Consider the following 17,354-nt stretch of genomic DNA (forward strand, 5'->3'; position numbering starts at 1 on the left):
GTATGGTCTTCACGGAAGTGACGTCACCTAGTACAGTTCGAAAGCGCCAAGCACAGAAGTTCACAAGTGCACAGCTCGCAGCACAGATCGTTGCTGACTAGGTCACGGGATGTGTGGAAATGTGTGTGTACGAACATTTGCAAATGCTATGTGATTTCTATGGTGAAAAACAAGTGTTTAAAACGTGGGGAAAACCACGTATCCTCAGTTATATCTACTGATAGTATTTGGCGCTGCAGTCGAAGTGCAATTCGAAAGACTTTCATGTCCAGTCCACGACTTGAAGACCGCTCTCCAAGACCATACTCGGAGGATGCTCGCTTCAAGTAAGGTCTTGCTCTTTTCGGACAGGGCCTTAGTACTGTTGTATAGAGAAAGTCTTCAAGTTTACGACCTCCGCTCTTCGTTTGTCTTCGTGACGTCAGCATCACTTGAGCACCCTTGACGTAAGTCGAGCAGTATGGCCGCTAGCCAGGTGGAGAAAGCTTTCTGCGTACTTCAATTTGCGAATACAAATTCTGTTACTGTCGTACAGCATCGTTTTAGAACACGGTATGGTCCTCCCCTTCTTACAAGTGTGGACGATCTTAAATAACGCATCACAACAGGTGCTGCGACTGTTGACATGGACATGCTGAGACGTGTTTGGGGAGAAGTGTACTATCGCATTGATATCTGTCTTGTTACAAAAGGGTTATAGAGAGAACACTTGTAACTTTCAAATGTAAATTTCAGGATGTGCTCTTCAAACCATGTAAGTATTTCAGTCCTATTATTAAAACTCTTCTTTCTGTAAAACTTTCAAAGCGTCTATTTCTTTTAGGCTAACCCTGTATAATACTTACTTCGGGTGTTGCATCTGCTTCGTCGTCTTTTCTTCTGTTGAGAGCCAGCGATTGGTCAATTAGTAGAGAGCTGTACATGGGACTTACAAACAGCTTTTCCGTAACAGCGAGACGCTCGCATTTCGGTCTCCATATATGAAATGTGATCCAAAATTGCGATGCGAGCCAGAGCAACCACACCCACAAGTGCTGCAAGCAGAAGAACAATTTTCTAAGCAAGTTCACAAAATGGTAAACATTAAGGTACACAGGAATTTATTTAGAAGGAATAATACGATTAAATATTGGCACAACTTGCTACCGTTATGGTAACTCATTTTTTAATTGGTAAAAGGTAAAGTTCCTCGTGCATGTAACACCGTGCCATGAAGATACATTCGGGGAATGTGGGGATAGAGGCGAAAGCTTGTGGGCGGGGCCAGACTATGCGGCGCTCTCCTGAATGCAGAATTCCCACAGAACTACTGGAACGCGAATGACTAGTCGAGTCGCCCCCCTCCCGCGCGTCCCCTCTCCTCTGTGCGTTCGTTGGACGAGGCACACACCGCAACGTGCGAGCAGGACGCGTTCGCGTTCTATTACTCCAGACATTCCGGAAAAGGAATATAGGTCATTTTGGAGGCGATATGACCAACCACGCTCCGGTACACATTGATTTGAGGCTGGGTGAGCCAAGAGCCGCTTTATGCGGGGACAAGGCCGGAAAAAATTCCGACCTTAGATCAGACACCCTGGGAATCAAATCAGGGTTATCCGCGTAGCAGTCAGGCAACTTACCGACTTTTTTTTTTTTTTAGGAAGCTCCCTAAGCGGCAGCGTTCATTATGCATCAAACTAATATAAATTAATCTCAATTGTCTTATTCATTCAAGACAGACGAACACAAACATCCATGTCCGAACAGGGATTCGAACATGGAACCCTTGGCGTCGTAGCCGCCGCTCTCACAACTCCGCCACGGGGGTCGACATACTAAACCACCGCGGCTCTATTTCTTAATTGGAATTACTATATTTCTATCTCTAGCTATCTCTATGTAGCAAGAGAGAGGAAGAGAGAGAGAGAGAGAGAGAGAGAGAGAGAGAGAGAGAGAGAGAGATATTATCTATCTCTGACTCTATCTATCTCTATCTCTATAGAGAAGAGATAGAGATAGATAGAGATTCTCTCCTTTTCTTTATCTCTCCCTCTCTCTCTCTGATAGAGATAGAGAAGAGAGAGATAGATAGAGATAGATTTTCTCTCTCTCTCAATGCAATATTTTGCTCCGTATTTATCGAACTTTCATAGTTTATTGATTAATGTTCATTTTTCTTCGCTTTTCTGCCACTTTTGGATGAGGATGAGTGATGGCGCGATGAAATTGATGAAGGGACATTCACAAATAAAGAGACACCCATGTCAAGGCCGGGATTCTAACCCGCGACACCTGGCGTCATAGGTGCGCTAACCACTCCGCCAAGCATGTCGACTCCAACTTTAATTGTATTTGTAGTTGTAATGCAGAAGTGTTTACCTGAAGATGTTATCATTAATCCATTTCTTGAATTAGCGTTGCCATTTTGTCACTTGTAGCTAATCGTGGCGATGAGGATGAGTGATGATATGATTAAATTGCTGAAGAACACTCACAAAGAACACCCATGCCAAGGACCATGTCATTCCGGGTCCCCTGGGGTCGTAGCGCTGTGCTAACCACTCCGCCACGGAGGTGGGTATTTCTTGAATTTAATACTCTTTGTTATTGTTATTTTGTTAGTTTGATTAGTAACGTCAATTCTTTTGTTTTAAACTTTACGATTTATTCAGAACTAGTTCTTGCTAATGAAAGAGCCTCCCCAATGGCGTAGTGATATCCCGGTTGCCTTGTAACCAAGGAATCCCAGTTTCTATACCCGGTAGAGGTCAGAGGCGCAACCACGATTATTTGTCCGGGGAGGGGCAAGTACCAGGTTAAACGTACCAATAATAATAACAATAATAATAATAACATTGTTGTTATTATTATTATTATTATTATTATTATTATGATTATAGTAGTAGTGGTAGTATCAAAGACGTTATTATCCTCATAAATCACTCATAAAGGGGGTAGAAGTCGGTGCTAGAGCATTTGAATTATATTTTCAATTTCACCTTAATGATGGAAAACAAGCGCACACACTGTATTTTTGAGAGACAGAAAATGCATGATAAATGGATTTCGATTAAAATTAATCTTATACACATAACATATATAACTCACACGCACATGTTGTGTGTTACGCATATGCAACATGGGTCGACGTAAAATATGAAGGTGCATGAGCAATATGCTAACACTAATTGTGTACGTATTCAAAGCTTCTTTAATACATGTACAGTACAATATATACAGAGAGCATTCCTGACATTCGCTACGAGACTCGGCGGCAAGCGGTCCGGCATCAGGGATTGTCTTTCCCGGTGAACGGGTCCGCGACAGTCGGACGCTACAGTTCTGCTTTTTTCGCTCTCCCTGCCTTCGCTCTCTTTCCCTTTCTGTTGACGTTGCAGACTGACACCAATGTAATCCTCCCTCGGAAGTTGTGTTGTGTCGTATCCGTGTGTTGAAGATTGTTGCTTAATATGGCACCACAAAAGTTTACATTACAACAAAGGATTTATCTTGTCGAGTGTTACTTCAGAAAGAGAAATTGTGGAGAAGTGGGAAGACGTTTTGCAACGAAATTTTCTGTAGAAAGAAAAATGGCGAAATCTAAAAAATAAAGTATACAAAGACAATCCGCACACCATCCTTGAGTTAAAAGAGAGTATTGTACGAGAAATCGGGAGAATTACAGTAGACGATCTTGCACGTGTAAATGCCCATTTCCTTCGGAGATGCCAGGAATGTGTTGCAGCATAGGGACATCATTTTCAACACCTTCTGTAGTCAAGGTTAGTACACAATATGAAAACTGTAATTTTAATAGTCGACTCTAGCGACTGTCGCGGACCCGTTCACCGGGAAAGACAAGCGCTGATGCCGGGCCGATTGCCGCCGAGTCTCGTAGCGAATGTCAGGGAATGCTCTGTATTATTTAAATACGTCACATGATCAATTCATCCACCTCATAATAAACCAACAGCAAAAAACAGCAAAACAGAATCGATTTCCGTCCATGATTGGGAGGGGGGGGGAGCAATGCCCACTGCCCCATGCGTGGATGCACCACTGGTAGAGGTACATAGTGGTTCGTATCCCTGTTTAGGCTGTAGGTCCAGTTCATATTAGCCTATCTAATCATAAAGTGGACTTCAGAACGGAAAATCTTAAGCACAAATTAAACTTTTTAGTAGCTACATAATAGGTGAAATGAATTTCTTCTTACCTGTCGCGATACAATTTCCGTGAGATTCTCGTAAGCAGGAAGGTTGAAGAAGATGTATTCGGGAAGGATGCCGTTGAAACTGCAGGGGTCGCTTGCCCTCACCTCGCAGACGATGATGAGGAGACTCACCGTGGCTGGCATGGTGAGGGTGAGAGGCAGGGCGAAGCTGAAGCTCTGAATGAGAATTCTGCACGCAAACTTACCTGCATTGAAAAATAAAAATAATATAAATTTAGTAATTCAATTAACACAGATGTGATTATTCGTAGCATCCTCCTGCCCGGTTGAAGAATAAAGACCTTGACAGAACGTGTTAGAACTTGCTCCTAGATATATGGAATAATGACTTCCACGGGAAACGGTGGAGACGTTCACCTGTAGCAAGATAAGCGAAGGCCAAGGAAATGGAATAAAGCCAAATGAGGAGTGGAGTGGAGAATAAGGTATTTTGATTGGAATCGTCTGTAGGAGCAACAGCTGAGGCTACAGTCTTATTCTTTAACCGAGCAGGGGTAAGTTTACTTTCACACTACCTGCCATTCTCATTGCTCAGTCACAAGTGTGTAATTCTAAACACCCCTTGGTTTGATCCCCGCGTTCCAAGGGCTGGAACGCCACGTATTATTAATTTCATAGTTGTAGTTAGTTCAAAGTATTTTGAGCTTGATGTAGCATTTTAAACATGACATAGCAAGGTTAAGCAATACTTAATACTTATATTAATAGGGTGTAATGGTTGATCTAGTAATTTGCCCAAAACAAGCCACATGTTCTCGTAGTACAGTCAGCGGCAATAGAAATGTGACACCTAGATCCTGAAATGCTCGCTTCCCTGCAAGTCCTAATTCTACGGCTGTGGTACGTACAAGTTGTCATCCATTTATCCCCGTACAGTTAGGCAACACACATAACGCCTTGCAGGGAAGCGAGTAGGGGAGAGTTGCCGAAATTGGGCCAGTTGGTGCTATTTTGCTTCTACATAAAAAACAAGACACAGAAAACGAACAAAATTGTAGGTATGAGAAGCACAAACTATTAGCTTTCACTTCATATATGTATTTCAACAAAAAATGCAGGAACCAATATAATAGGGTACATAAACGAAAGTAGTGACATCGGTCCATTATAGGCAACTGGTTTCCTAACTTGGATCATAGGTTGCTTAGGTTGGACCGCACACAAAAGTCATGAACGTACGTCTGTATGTCTACGGTATCTAGACACCTGCAGCACTCACTCTACACACCATTGTGGTATTTACTCCACGTTCGCCACTTCTTACAGCACCTATCTCTGATTTTCCTTTCTTTGCTACAATTTTTTGTGGACTTTTCTGGACTGTGGTGAAACCTGACTCATCCACGTTGAATATTCGGTCAGCTGTAAAACCAAACAAACCATACTTTCTACTACACTCGTTCATGCCATACAGAAGGTTGTTCGAGATCTCTGGTGACGATTTTGAAGCTGGCGACGCTGTTATCAACGTCAGTCCGTCCAAACGGTGCATGCTGAGTCACGTCAGTACCGAGAACGCGTGTGCAGAGTGTTGTGCCATTTACCTACAACGATGCCGAAGAAAATTGAACCATACTGGGAGGGCTACATAACAGCCCTTTCCGATGCAAAATATAGCTATTCGGCAATCAAAGGAATGTGCAAGAAGCGTGGTTTTGTGATATCGAAGAACGGGGATTGGTGCGGTATTGAACAAAAAATGCAAAGGCCGACTGGGCCTAATTCCACAGGGGAAGAAACAGGCAAATCCACGAGCAGCTACGAGTCGTACACCGGACATAGTGAAAAAAGTGAAGGCCCTTGTGTCAGGTGGTAACCCTGCCCCCCAAAGGAGTATCGCACGTAAGTTGGGAATGTCTGTGTCAACAGTGAACACCATAATCAAGAAGGACCTGCAACTAGAAATGCGGCATAAGCGGCGAGTTCACAAGCGGTTGCCTAGTCACATTGCGGAACGTCGCACGAACGCTAGAAAGCTCTATGAGACCTATCTTGCAGGGGAGAGATGGAAACATGTGGTGACATTAGACGAAGCATATGTCTACCTTAGTGACAGTCACAAACCCCGCGCGATTTACTACCGACCTCGCGACAAAAACTATTATCAAACATTGTATCGAGAATGCCAGGAAAGTTTTCAACGGGGTTTCATGATCATCGCTGGATACTGCTATAATTGCAAGCTAGCAATTCGCCGTGTAGCTAATAATGTGAAGGTGAACTGAACGTACTATCAGCATGAGGTTTTAACACCCATTTATAACATAGATATCCCGGAACTGTATGGGGGGGGGGGGGGGCACAAAAACCAGGTCTGGGTGCACCAAGATAAAGCATCCAGCCATACCTCCCGTTCGACTCGTTTGTTCTTGCAGCGAATGGAGGTGGAAACTGGCATCCGTGCAATTCCTTACAGCGACATTCCGGTCAAGGCGCCAGATGGGTCACCCATGGACTTCTGTGCATTTGGACTCCTAAAACGGGCCTTAGAAAAGAGACGTCCACGCACTCTCAATGGCCTATGGAAAGCCTGTCAGGAGGAGTGAGAAAAGTTGGACATGATAACTCTTCGGAAAAGTCAGTTGCAATGGAAATTACGTTGTCGGGCTATAGCGCGGAATGCTGGTTTTCCAATTGAGCATTATCGTTGGTGGCGACATGGGTTTTCATGAACTTATCACCCTTCCAACATTGTCCTCAGAGATCCCGAACGACCTTCTGTAGTCCCCATTATTGTATGCTGCTATAGCCATTTGCAATTCCATCTCTGTCCACAGCCCATACTTTCCCCGGTTCAATTTGGGAAACACGTAGTGGTCCAACTTAGGAAATTATACGCCGTTAATAAAAATATGACTCTACACGAACATACGGAACTAAACCATAGTTTTACCACATGTAGTTAATGGTTAATGAATGGCACTTTTATAATATACTACAGGACATTTAATTACTTACCCCTAGTCTACACAAGAGTTTAAGATCCGAAGCACAATAATTGAAACACGAACAATGGAAACACAATAACAGCAGTCCTAGTTCGTCGAACGTCTCTAGTTGACTGACCATTTAGTCATTTGTACATGGTACTGACACCAACCAGTAGTGCCAACTCCTCACCTATTTCAAATACTCGTCTGTAGGCGAAAACGAAGGTGGTCCAACTTAGGCAACGGTCCAATATCGGCAACTCTCCCATATTTCAGGATCTAGGTATCCTATGTTTATTGGCGGTGGCTATACACCTATGGCCTCCCCAGTGACGAAGTGGTAACGTCTTCGTTTTGTAATCAAGAGGTTCCGAGTTCGATTGTCGTTGGAGGTACATTGCATGGTCGTTCGAAACCCACTTTAAACTGTAGGTCCAGTCCCGATTAGCCTATCTGTGCACGAAGTAGACATAAAAAAATCAATTTTATTCGTAGCACTGCTTCTTGCAGGCCAACGAAGCTCTGGCGTCTGGACTCACTGACAGGATTATAGTAGTATAAAAGTATATAGGATAAACGCGAGAAAGTACGAACCTCCCTCAAGCAGATTTGGCTACACTTAAAACAGGCTCAACATGTCCATATGAGCTTTTTGCTCAAGTGTGGAATCTTGTCTAATCCAAGATTTTTGTAAAAATGCCCTCGGGAATTTCCTGAGAAAATATGACCCCCCTCAGATTGATTTGTCTACACTTACAAAAGGCACTTCTGAGAGATTGTTGTCCATAAACTTGTCAAAAATATGCCCCTCTTGAGGCTACACTTAAAACTAGGCTACACACCTACCCACACACATACATGGTTTAAGTTTAATTGGATACCAGGTTCACTAATATTAAAACAATGTAATTCTTCTAGAATTGCTCCGTGACTCTCTCATTTCTTACATCATAAACATATGATTTTTCACCTATGAGAATGACACTACAAATGGTGTCATCTGGTAATGTCTCCTGGAATTCACAGATAATTTTAATGTTTGTCCTGTCATTAACCACAACTTGTTTCCTTTTTGAAGTGTTGATTACAAACATGGGTCTCTGTGTTTTGAATTCATCTGGTGAGTAATACATATCAGTACTGCCAGTAGTGACACGTTTGAATGCCGAAAATGCCTCATATAATTTAAGGAAATCATCCTTGGACATGTCTAAATTGTAATTTTCTCTAGGAAATACCTCATTTCTGCCATTTTTAAGATATATGTTCTTGATGTTGCAGTTATCAAATTTACTTGAATTTTTTTCCTGATTGTTGTGTCTTCCAGTCTGAAACAGTACCACTACAAAATCAGGCATGTCGTATTGTATGCTGGAGAATGAATTTGTAGCATCAAACTCATAATAAGACCCAGATGCAGGCTTCTGTACACATTGATATGTGTAAAATTGCAGAGGAATCTGTGGATTTTTTATTATATCAGCTTTGTATTTAAGAGCATAACTGGCCTCATATTCAACAACTGGGATTCTTAACTCCATAGTCTGAATAATGCATTTTCCTGCATCTGGTAAGGTATTGGGCAGAGCTTCTCCTGTAGGGTTTAATGTGCTGTACCTCATCAAAGCATTGTTATCATTGGCAGCTCTTCTAAATGTAATTCTTAAACCACCCTTCCACATAATGTCTTTGTAATCTGAGAAGAATCCTGGCAATAGGCGCATGGGGAACAGCACTGTGTGATTTTTAGATAATATCTTATCACCAGCCTCAAATCCACCGATTTTGTAGTATGAAGCTTCGGTCTTGGATAATTTTAGAGTGGCCAAAGCTGTGGAGGTAATACCGGGATAATCCACTCTGTTTATAACAACGCCATGCTTTCTGATCTCAATTTCAGAGAACAGATGCGGCACAAAATTGTCCACCAATCTTATATTTGTGTTAGCTGGATAATCTGTTCCATCGAGCTTTACAACATCAAATTTGATGTATAGATCTGCTCTGTGGGGGTGTATAAATCCATCCCCTACATCAAGATCAACCTCAATCTCTGTGTTGGGTTGATTTAAATTTGCAAATGTCCTCCTGTTTGGGGGGAATGATTGTAGCTCATAACTCTCAATATTTTCCATTGTATGTATTTTTATTTAAATGTTAATCTCTATGATAGCAGTTGTTGTGGCTCCAGCAAAATCAACTAATTCTTCTTTTTCATTAGTGACCATCAATTCAATGTAATCTATTCTATTATGGCATACAGGAAAATATAATGTTGGGGATGGATTGTAGATGATGGGCTCCATGAATTCGGAATTAGGTTTGAATGTTGCAATGATGCCAGTTTGTTTGTGAGTGCCTATGCTATTTGATTTGGTGATCATACCCTCGGCCATATTACAGTGAATATTCAGAGTCTCTATGGCTAGGAATTTAGGTATATTCATAGCAGTGTGTTTGATGCCTGCTTCAAGTTTTGTGTTGTTCTCAAAGCCTAACAGCTCTCCTATAGTACCCAGATGCACTGTTTCTGTAGCAGATACAATCTCTACTCTGTGAGTGACATAATTTTGACTTAACACTACACCTCTGGGTAATTGAGCATTTAGAGTGGACAGATTATATTGCCCTGGAGTGATGACAATTTTTTGATCCCCTACTGCAATTTTGTTGTTGTGGTGTGTAATATTAGGTATCAGGTACATGCCGTAAAATGCTCTGAGAGCTATTGTTTTGGGATACACTATGTCATCATGCAATTTGAGTTTCAATATTGAATTTTGGCTGGTGAGATGGAATACCCCCATGATGTTTCAGATACCACAAGGCCTTTTGAAAATTTTCAATTGATGGTTTATTTATTTGAGACATATATCTAAGAACAGATAAACACAAATGTCCGCAATTAACATCTTTGAAGTTTTGAACACGGGCATTATTGTAATAAATATTAGCTGATTTTACATATTTTACTAAATTTTCAGGTGGAACACCTCCAAATGAATCAAACACAAATGCCTCATTGTTTAAATATTTAAGATAACAGATCCAGTGAGTGCCCTGATTTTTGTACTTATCCAAATTAACAATGCCACACTCTTTGTTGAGTGGTTGTTCTGGTAAAGAATCAGACATGTACACACCTCTAAAATTTTTGATGCCCAGTGGCTTGATTAAAGCTTCAATATCTTGGTTTGTAAGTGGCTCTTGTTTTTTTTAAACTTATTCATGGCTCTCTTAACACCTTTGCCTTTTTTCTCCATGGCCAGGTTATGGCGCCTCTGCTCATCTAATTCTGCCCTATTCTTCTTGGCATCTATTACTGTTTTTGCTATGGCAGCTGATCCCCCAGCCAAGCTCCCAACAGCCCCGAGAGCTGCTAAGATGGCCGGGATAGTAAATATGAAACCCCCCACATGTGATTTTTTCCTGGATTGTTGTAATTTTTTTAATTGGGGGTACTAAGTAATAATTTCATACCATGTCCCTTGGCAATACAAGAGCTTTTTTTCTTGCGCTGCTTTTTGGTTAAAAGACTATCAATAGTTTTAAGAGATTTGAGACCTGCATAAGGTATTTGATACATAACACCCTTGGCCTTCATTGTAGGTTTATTATATACATATTTACAACCCCCACCCCAGTTTTTGTTTGGTGCTCATAGCTATGGTGGTCCCCAATGCTGCTATTTTTTCACTTAAAGAAGCATCTTTGCTTACAAATCTACCAAATGCAGCCTCTTCTAATTTCTTGTCTGCAACATGTCTCTTGTCAAGATCAGTATGTGTGTTGTATGCTATGTCATGGTCTCTACAAGCAGCATCTAAAGGATTTACACCAGGATCCCCTCTGTTTAATCTATTCTCCAATTTTGTGCCTGGACCACAATACTGATAGCCTGGAATGTGTAGTTCAAATGGCAACTTGTTTATAATGTCATTAACCAAGCCCCGACCCTCAGAAATATTCCAAAATTTAGGTGGTAGAGTATTAATAATTTTTATGAGATATCCAATCCCCTTAGGGTCATTCACTATAAAATTAGACAATTTTGTGCTTATCATGTCCATAATTCCAACCTTTTCATTGTAAAAATTGTGGTTCCCAGCATTTTCCTCCCCAGCTATCACCAGCAACCTATCTACAAGTTTCCTGACATCATCAACCCAGACAAATTCTTTAGGCAGGGTGTTGTATTGTTTGATTCCACTGCCAGTCTTGATCTGTGACCATATGGGCTTGATTAAATTATTGTATTTTGCTCCACTGCTCGACTTGACTCTTTTTTGTGTGGGATCATTGTTCTGGTATAGAGCATCTGATTTTATTAATATTTCTTTGTAATACTCATAATCTTGATCTGTATAGCTGCCAGGCCTTTTCCTAGTCATCAGTTCCCACAATCCAGGTGTGCCGGGATACTTAACAAAACCACCTTTTTCTCCGAGACGAGATTCTGAATATACAATTAGATCATCTCCCATAAATGTTACTCTGAAATTGCCAATTCTATGAATGATGCTACCATCAAGCTCTGTGTCAGCATATAAGCCAAAAACCTCATCTTTGTTGTCTTTAGGTGTGGTTAAATATTTTTGAGCAAGAAGACCCAATTCAATAGGATCCTGAGTAGCTTCAATTCTTCTAGGAGCAACAGGACTAGGTGTATGAATACTGGAAAGTGGGGTGAATGGATAATCTAATATGTTCCTTGCAGCTACAGGTACGAGCTCTGTGATCAAATCTTGATTTTGCTCTGTAACAGTTTTGATATTCTTACCTAAATTATTAATAGCATCAATTACAGGCTGTTCTGTTTGTTTGTGTTTTTCATAAATTCCTCGGTTCTCTGATTTCCATCCCTTGAATCTTTTTACAAGATAATCTCTTAACTTAAGATCATCAATGATTGGCCTTTTCATGGTTATTTATATATGTTTCAACGTCTAGAAAATCGTTGATTTTATTTCTGTATTTGCCGCTACTGGGTGTTCTTGTCATATCAATTGTGACAAACCCATAACTGTCCTGGTTCCAGCACTTGCTGCAAAATTTAGAAAAATCATTGTAGCTCAAGTCCCCACCTACATATTCATCATGTATGTGTTTGAGGTTGGTATGATCTTGATGAAACACACATATAAAATTGCTGTTGTCTCGGATCAGCTGCTTCGGTATTTTAGAAAAAGTCTGTGCCAGGTAGAAGCAATCAATGTTTTTGTGCCGCCCCTGTGTAAAGAAATTTCTAACCTTGTTTTGATTATCCAGTATAATGTCATCAAACACAACAACAGAATTATTGAGACATTCATGAAGTGGCTTAACATCTGATTCAAAAGTGGCTATATCCAATCCATCATATAGCTTCATCAGCTGCTGATATTTTAATTGTTCCAAGCTCTTAGAGAAAACATACAAGTGCCTGTTTTTCCAGTCTAACCAGTTGGGTGCCAATAAAAAATTATCAACCATTAGTGTAGTTTTACCACAAGCAGATGGCCCAACAATAAGACATCTAATATTATCAGGCAGCAAGTTGCCATTTCTCCTATTCTGTTGTTCAGGTTCTGGCAGCCTTTTTATAACATCCCAGGTGCTCATATTATCACTTTGTCTGCATCGATCCAGCTGTTTTCCGGATGACCCAGCCATTTGACAAGTAACTTGTTGCCTTTTCTGCGGATGATTTTTTCTATGAGATATGTGTCAGGCTGTTTAGTTTTGCTGAGTTCTTGTTCATAGAATCTGCCTTTGAGAATTTCTCCTCGGTGATCTTTTATTATATATGTGTTAAGGGTCCCGGGTTTAACTTGAACTACTGTAAATAATTCAGTGCTCCAGTTTCTTGTAAAGCCTCTTTTGAATAAGTGCTTATATTTGCTGATTCTTACTTGATCACCCACCCTGTATTTGGCCCTTCTTGTTGTTGGCTGGTATCTAGGATAATAAACAGTCCTGATCAAATTTTGCTCATCAGATGAAGTTACTTCAGAGGGTTCCATGTTGATTGTGGAATGGACAGAGTTGTTATATTTATGTAGAAGTTCTGGAAGAATATTAATCCATTTATAATTACCTTGAAGTGTAAATTGTTTATACATAAGATTTTTTAGGGTTCTGTTGAATCTCTCTACAATTGAGGCTTTGAGATCACTGTAACTCGAGTAATGTTTTATTGCCTGGCTTTTAATAAATTGTTGAAACACTGAATTATAAAATTCTTTGCTATTATCTGTTTGCAAATAGCGCGGTGATCTTCCACTCTGATTGATGATTGTCCTGATGGCTTCTGTAACACATTTTCCAGTCTTGGATTTGAGTGGCACAGCCCAGGCAAATTTTGAAAATGTATCTATTACAGTGAGTAGATACTTGTAGCTCTTGTTGATTTTGTCTAAGTTTTTCAACTTTCCACTTGACAACTCAATCAAGTCGCTCTGCCATAAATCATCTATGCCCTTTGTGACTACTGGGAGTCTCTTAAAATTATGTCTGGCTTGTCTGTGTAATTCATCAACAATAATTTGTCTAGACATGGTATGAAAACAAGAATATTGCAACTATAGGGTGTTCAGCAGCTGATACTACAGGATTTTCTAAATATAATTTGTCCCCTATTTGTATTTTAAATTCCAGAGTGCCATCATCTTCAAAATAGGCTGTTTCTAATGTATTGGGGTCTGTAAAATCCTCCAACTCTACACTGGTGATTTTTGGTTTGTTGTCAGCATTTGTTATTGATAAGGTGGGGTAGTGGTGTGCCTGTGGCTGATGCCAATATTTGATCTTGATTGGTCTCAATGTGCCCCCAACAAAAAACTGGTAATAAAATTGTGCAGGGGACAGCATATATATTTTGCCACCTGGTGTAAATGGTGAATCATATTCTTTGTTGGGGATGCTGTACAATTCAAGAATTACTGTATGTTTTGGATTCTCGATTATGCCTGTTATTTCTTTTTCTGCTGTAAGCAATCTGCTTGTTACAGATTCAAGATGCTCATTGATGGTCCTAACAACATCATCATGGCCTGGCTTGATTTTTATGTCCACAATAAGTTTCTTGTATTGTTGCACAATCTCTTGAAGCTGGGTGGCAAAAACAGAGAGAGCATTTGCTTGATTGGATTCCATGGTCCCTAGCTGTTGCTTGATATTAGCTACAATTTGTTGCAAATTTTCAACAATTGACAATTTTGAATTTTGAGCAGTAAGATCATGGACCTGTCTTCTGATATCCTCAAACAGGGCATGCAGTTCATTAATATGTTGATTAGTTGGAAGAGTGGCCACTGTCTGAGTGAGATGTTTGATCTCTGCTTGGATATTCTTGATATCTTCTGATTTCAATATCCTATTCACTGCCCTCTTTATATTTTTAAGTTCCTGTGATGTGGGAAGATTTGATACTGTATTTTGCAAAAATTCAAGTGCCAATTTTACATTGTTTAATTCAGAAGCATCAGCCACATTTTGCATAGCATTTTGGAGCAGGGCTATATCTGCCTGAGTGGGTGTGGATTGTTGTAAAATTTCAAGTTTTGTTTGGATATCATCGATCAAGTGATGAAAATGAGATAGTTCAGATTCAGTGTTGAGGTTTTCAAGCTTTGTGATCTGTTGCTGGACACTGACAAGTGTGTCTACAATACCGGGCAGGCGAGATTCTAGTACATTTGCCAAATCATTTTGCACTGCTGCTATTGTACCTTCAAGATGGGTTATGGTACTTTGAATTTTTCCAAAATCTTCATATGTTTCAAGTTGCAGCATAATGTTTGCTACACTCCGAGTTATTGCACTCAAAGCATCAGAAGATGGCAAATTGTTCATAAAATTTTCAAGCGTCTCAATTTTTTCTTTAACCTCGGCTATGGCATTGTGCAGAGGATCCAGATTAGGTATCTGGAGTGATTGAATCTGTTCTTTTAGAGTGGAAATGACTAGATCAAAATCTTCTTGTGATTTTATGCTTTTGACAATTGTTTGGAGCTGTGTCTGGACATTATTTATCTGCTCTTCCAATTGTTGTTTCAATTGCTCGGAGTTGGTGGCTTGGGTCTTAAATTTGGCTTGAAGAGCTGCTACAGCTTCTTCTAAACTTTGAAAATTATCTAATGTTGCCAGGTCAGTATATTTTTGAAGCAACACTTTGAGTTCAGAATCAATCAGGGTCCATGCATTGTGATTGTAAATTTGTAATTTCTAGTTGAAGACTGGCATTGAGTGTGGTTTGTAAAGCTTGTAAATCACTTCTTAATTTCTTGACTCTGACATCAAGCATCAGAATCTCATCACTGTGATCTTCATGTCTTGTATGGCCAAATATATCATTAGGCATTTTTGTTTTAATGGTTATTTATTATAGAGTATCTGATTCTTAATTCTATAAAAAAGGGTATAAGCTTGTCATATGACCCAGGGACCTCAATATATAAGCAGTCACCAGCAGAAACAGTATATACAGTGCCAGAAACCATGTTTGAGTGCTTAATTCTATAAATATTTCTCCCTACTGAAATCTTGACATCACCCTCAGGGGTTGTAATAAATTGCAATTGCCCACCTACAGGTAATTGGTAATGATTTAAATTATTGTTAAATATGTACAATGTTTTGCCTGTTTCATCATCAACATCTGTAAGTATGCTGTTCAGATGAATAATTAACAAGCCACTCAGCTTAGACAGCATATCAGGAGAGGCTTGTGGTGTCGGCAGCTCCATAATAGCCTGTTTTTTGAACCCAAATAAGTTCATAGGCATGTTTATTTATTTCAAATCATGCTCTGTAATTGGGCATTGTTTCCCATTTTTCAAATCACAATGCCCCCATGGCAAAGTATGTATGCCACATGATAAAATGCATCTCTTATCATCATGTGGGTCCAGGGCCACTTTTCTTACAATATTGCTAGTCAGCAAGTGATCCACACTCTGGATTCTGGATTCTGATGTTTTGATTGCGCTACATGATTTGATGCAATTTTCATAATCTTCAAATTCAAGATCTTTTTCAACAGTTACTCTGCCAATGCCCTTGGCTTTTTTGGCAACAGTGCCACTACATGTCTCAAAAGTGTACATCTTGGCACTTAACCCAGCAAATTTCACAATAACATCACCACATGTCTCATCTTTTAACTTGCCAGGCACCTTTTTGTTGTGGGGTTGAATCTTTGTATGTTCACTGGTATCAAAGTATTGAAACAATTCAGACTGTGCAATATCTTGATAAACATCTTCTGTTTGAATATCAAGAATAAAACTATCCGTATCCATGTACATCAGTTTTACACGATCACCATAAAAAGGTTTCAACACATCATAATACAATGTTAACATATGTAATTTGGACAATTCCAATATCGCAGCCCCTACATAAATAGGTTTATCAAACTTGATCTTTGTTTTCTTCATGTTGAAAAGTGCCATGTGCTCATCATAAATTCTTCTGTAATTGAAATTAGGCTTTGCAACCAATTTTTTGCTCCGGCTGGGGTCAGTAATTATTTTAACATCGGTATGTTTTCTGACATTTTCTATAGTTTTGCCATAGACAGAATTCACCATCAATTTAAACAAGGTCTTATCAAATTGGCTCATTGCAGATGTTCGAAGCTCTGTGTTTGTATCAATATATGGCTTCAACCATCTTGAGTGCCTGAACCTCAAAACTTTTCCAACTTTGGTCACTTGAACACCATGTTTCATCAGGAACTGGAGGTTTTTGTAATATATGACATAATCCTGTTTTGGCTCTAGAGTCATCATTAGCTTCTTCTGTTTAGAGCCAGGTGAGCACTGAACCTCGGGAATTGGGGGCAGATCAGAAAATGTGTTGTGTAAATCATCAGGAATTTTCAGATCAACCTCTAAGAATAGACCATAGTCACTGTCATCAAAATCCTTAAGATCCTCAATGTTGAAATCTTCAACCCATTCAAGCCCTGCATATGGTAGTTTTTGCATCATGGCATGACCATAGAGGCTGTTTGCATCCACATACAGTATATAATTTGATGGCCGTGCTGGATCATAATCAGGCAGCATAATATGCTTCTTATTTGCTCTGGCATATCTCTGGGAACATTGCACCATCCCCCCTCTTATACATTTCTCCATAAACAGATACGTATCTTGATCGTGGATCAGATCCAATTGCATTTTAGTGTTGAAAAACATTGCGGCCCATGCTAGGCCCGGGGC

The 17,354-nt window shown here is 39.9% G+C and overlaps 1 protein-coding gene across 1 annotated transcript in view; it reads right to left on the minus strand.

Moving 5' to 3' along the window:
• LOC146003421 (chitin synthase chs-2-like) overlaps positions 1–17,354 on the minus strand; it is a 191,233-nt gene that overhangs the window by 66,332 nt on the left and 107,547 nt on the right. The window contains exons 8-9 of the mRNA XM_083141704.1: positions 4,199–4,401; positions 830–1,034 (exon numbers count right to left, since the gene is read on the minus strand). Of these exons, the coding sequence (XP_082997830.1) occupies positions 830–1,034; positions 4,199–4,401 (408 nt within the window). The remainder of the gene's footprint in view (positions 1–829; positions 1,035–4,198; positions 4,402–17,354) is intronic.

The sequence above is a fragment of the Lepisma saccharinum genome, chromosome 20 (assembly GCF_977018435.1).
Source record: "Lepisma saccharinum chromosome 20, izLepSacc3.1, whole genome shotgun sequence".
NCBI classification, from domain to species: Eukaryota; Metazoa; Arthropoda; class Insecta; order Zygentoma; family Lepismatidae; genus Lepisma; species Lepisma saccharinum.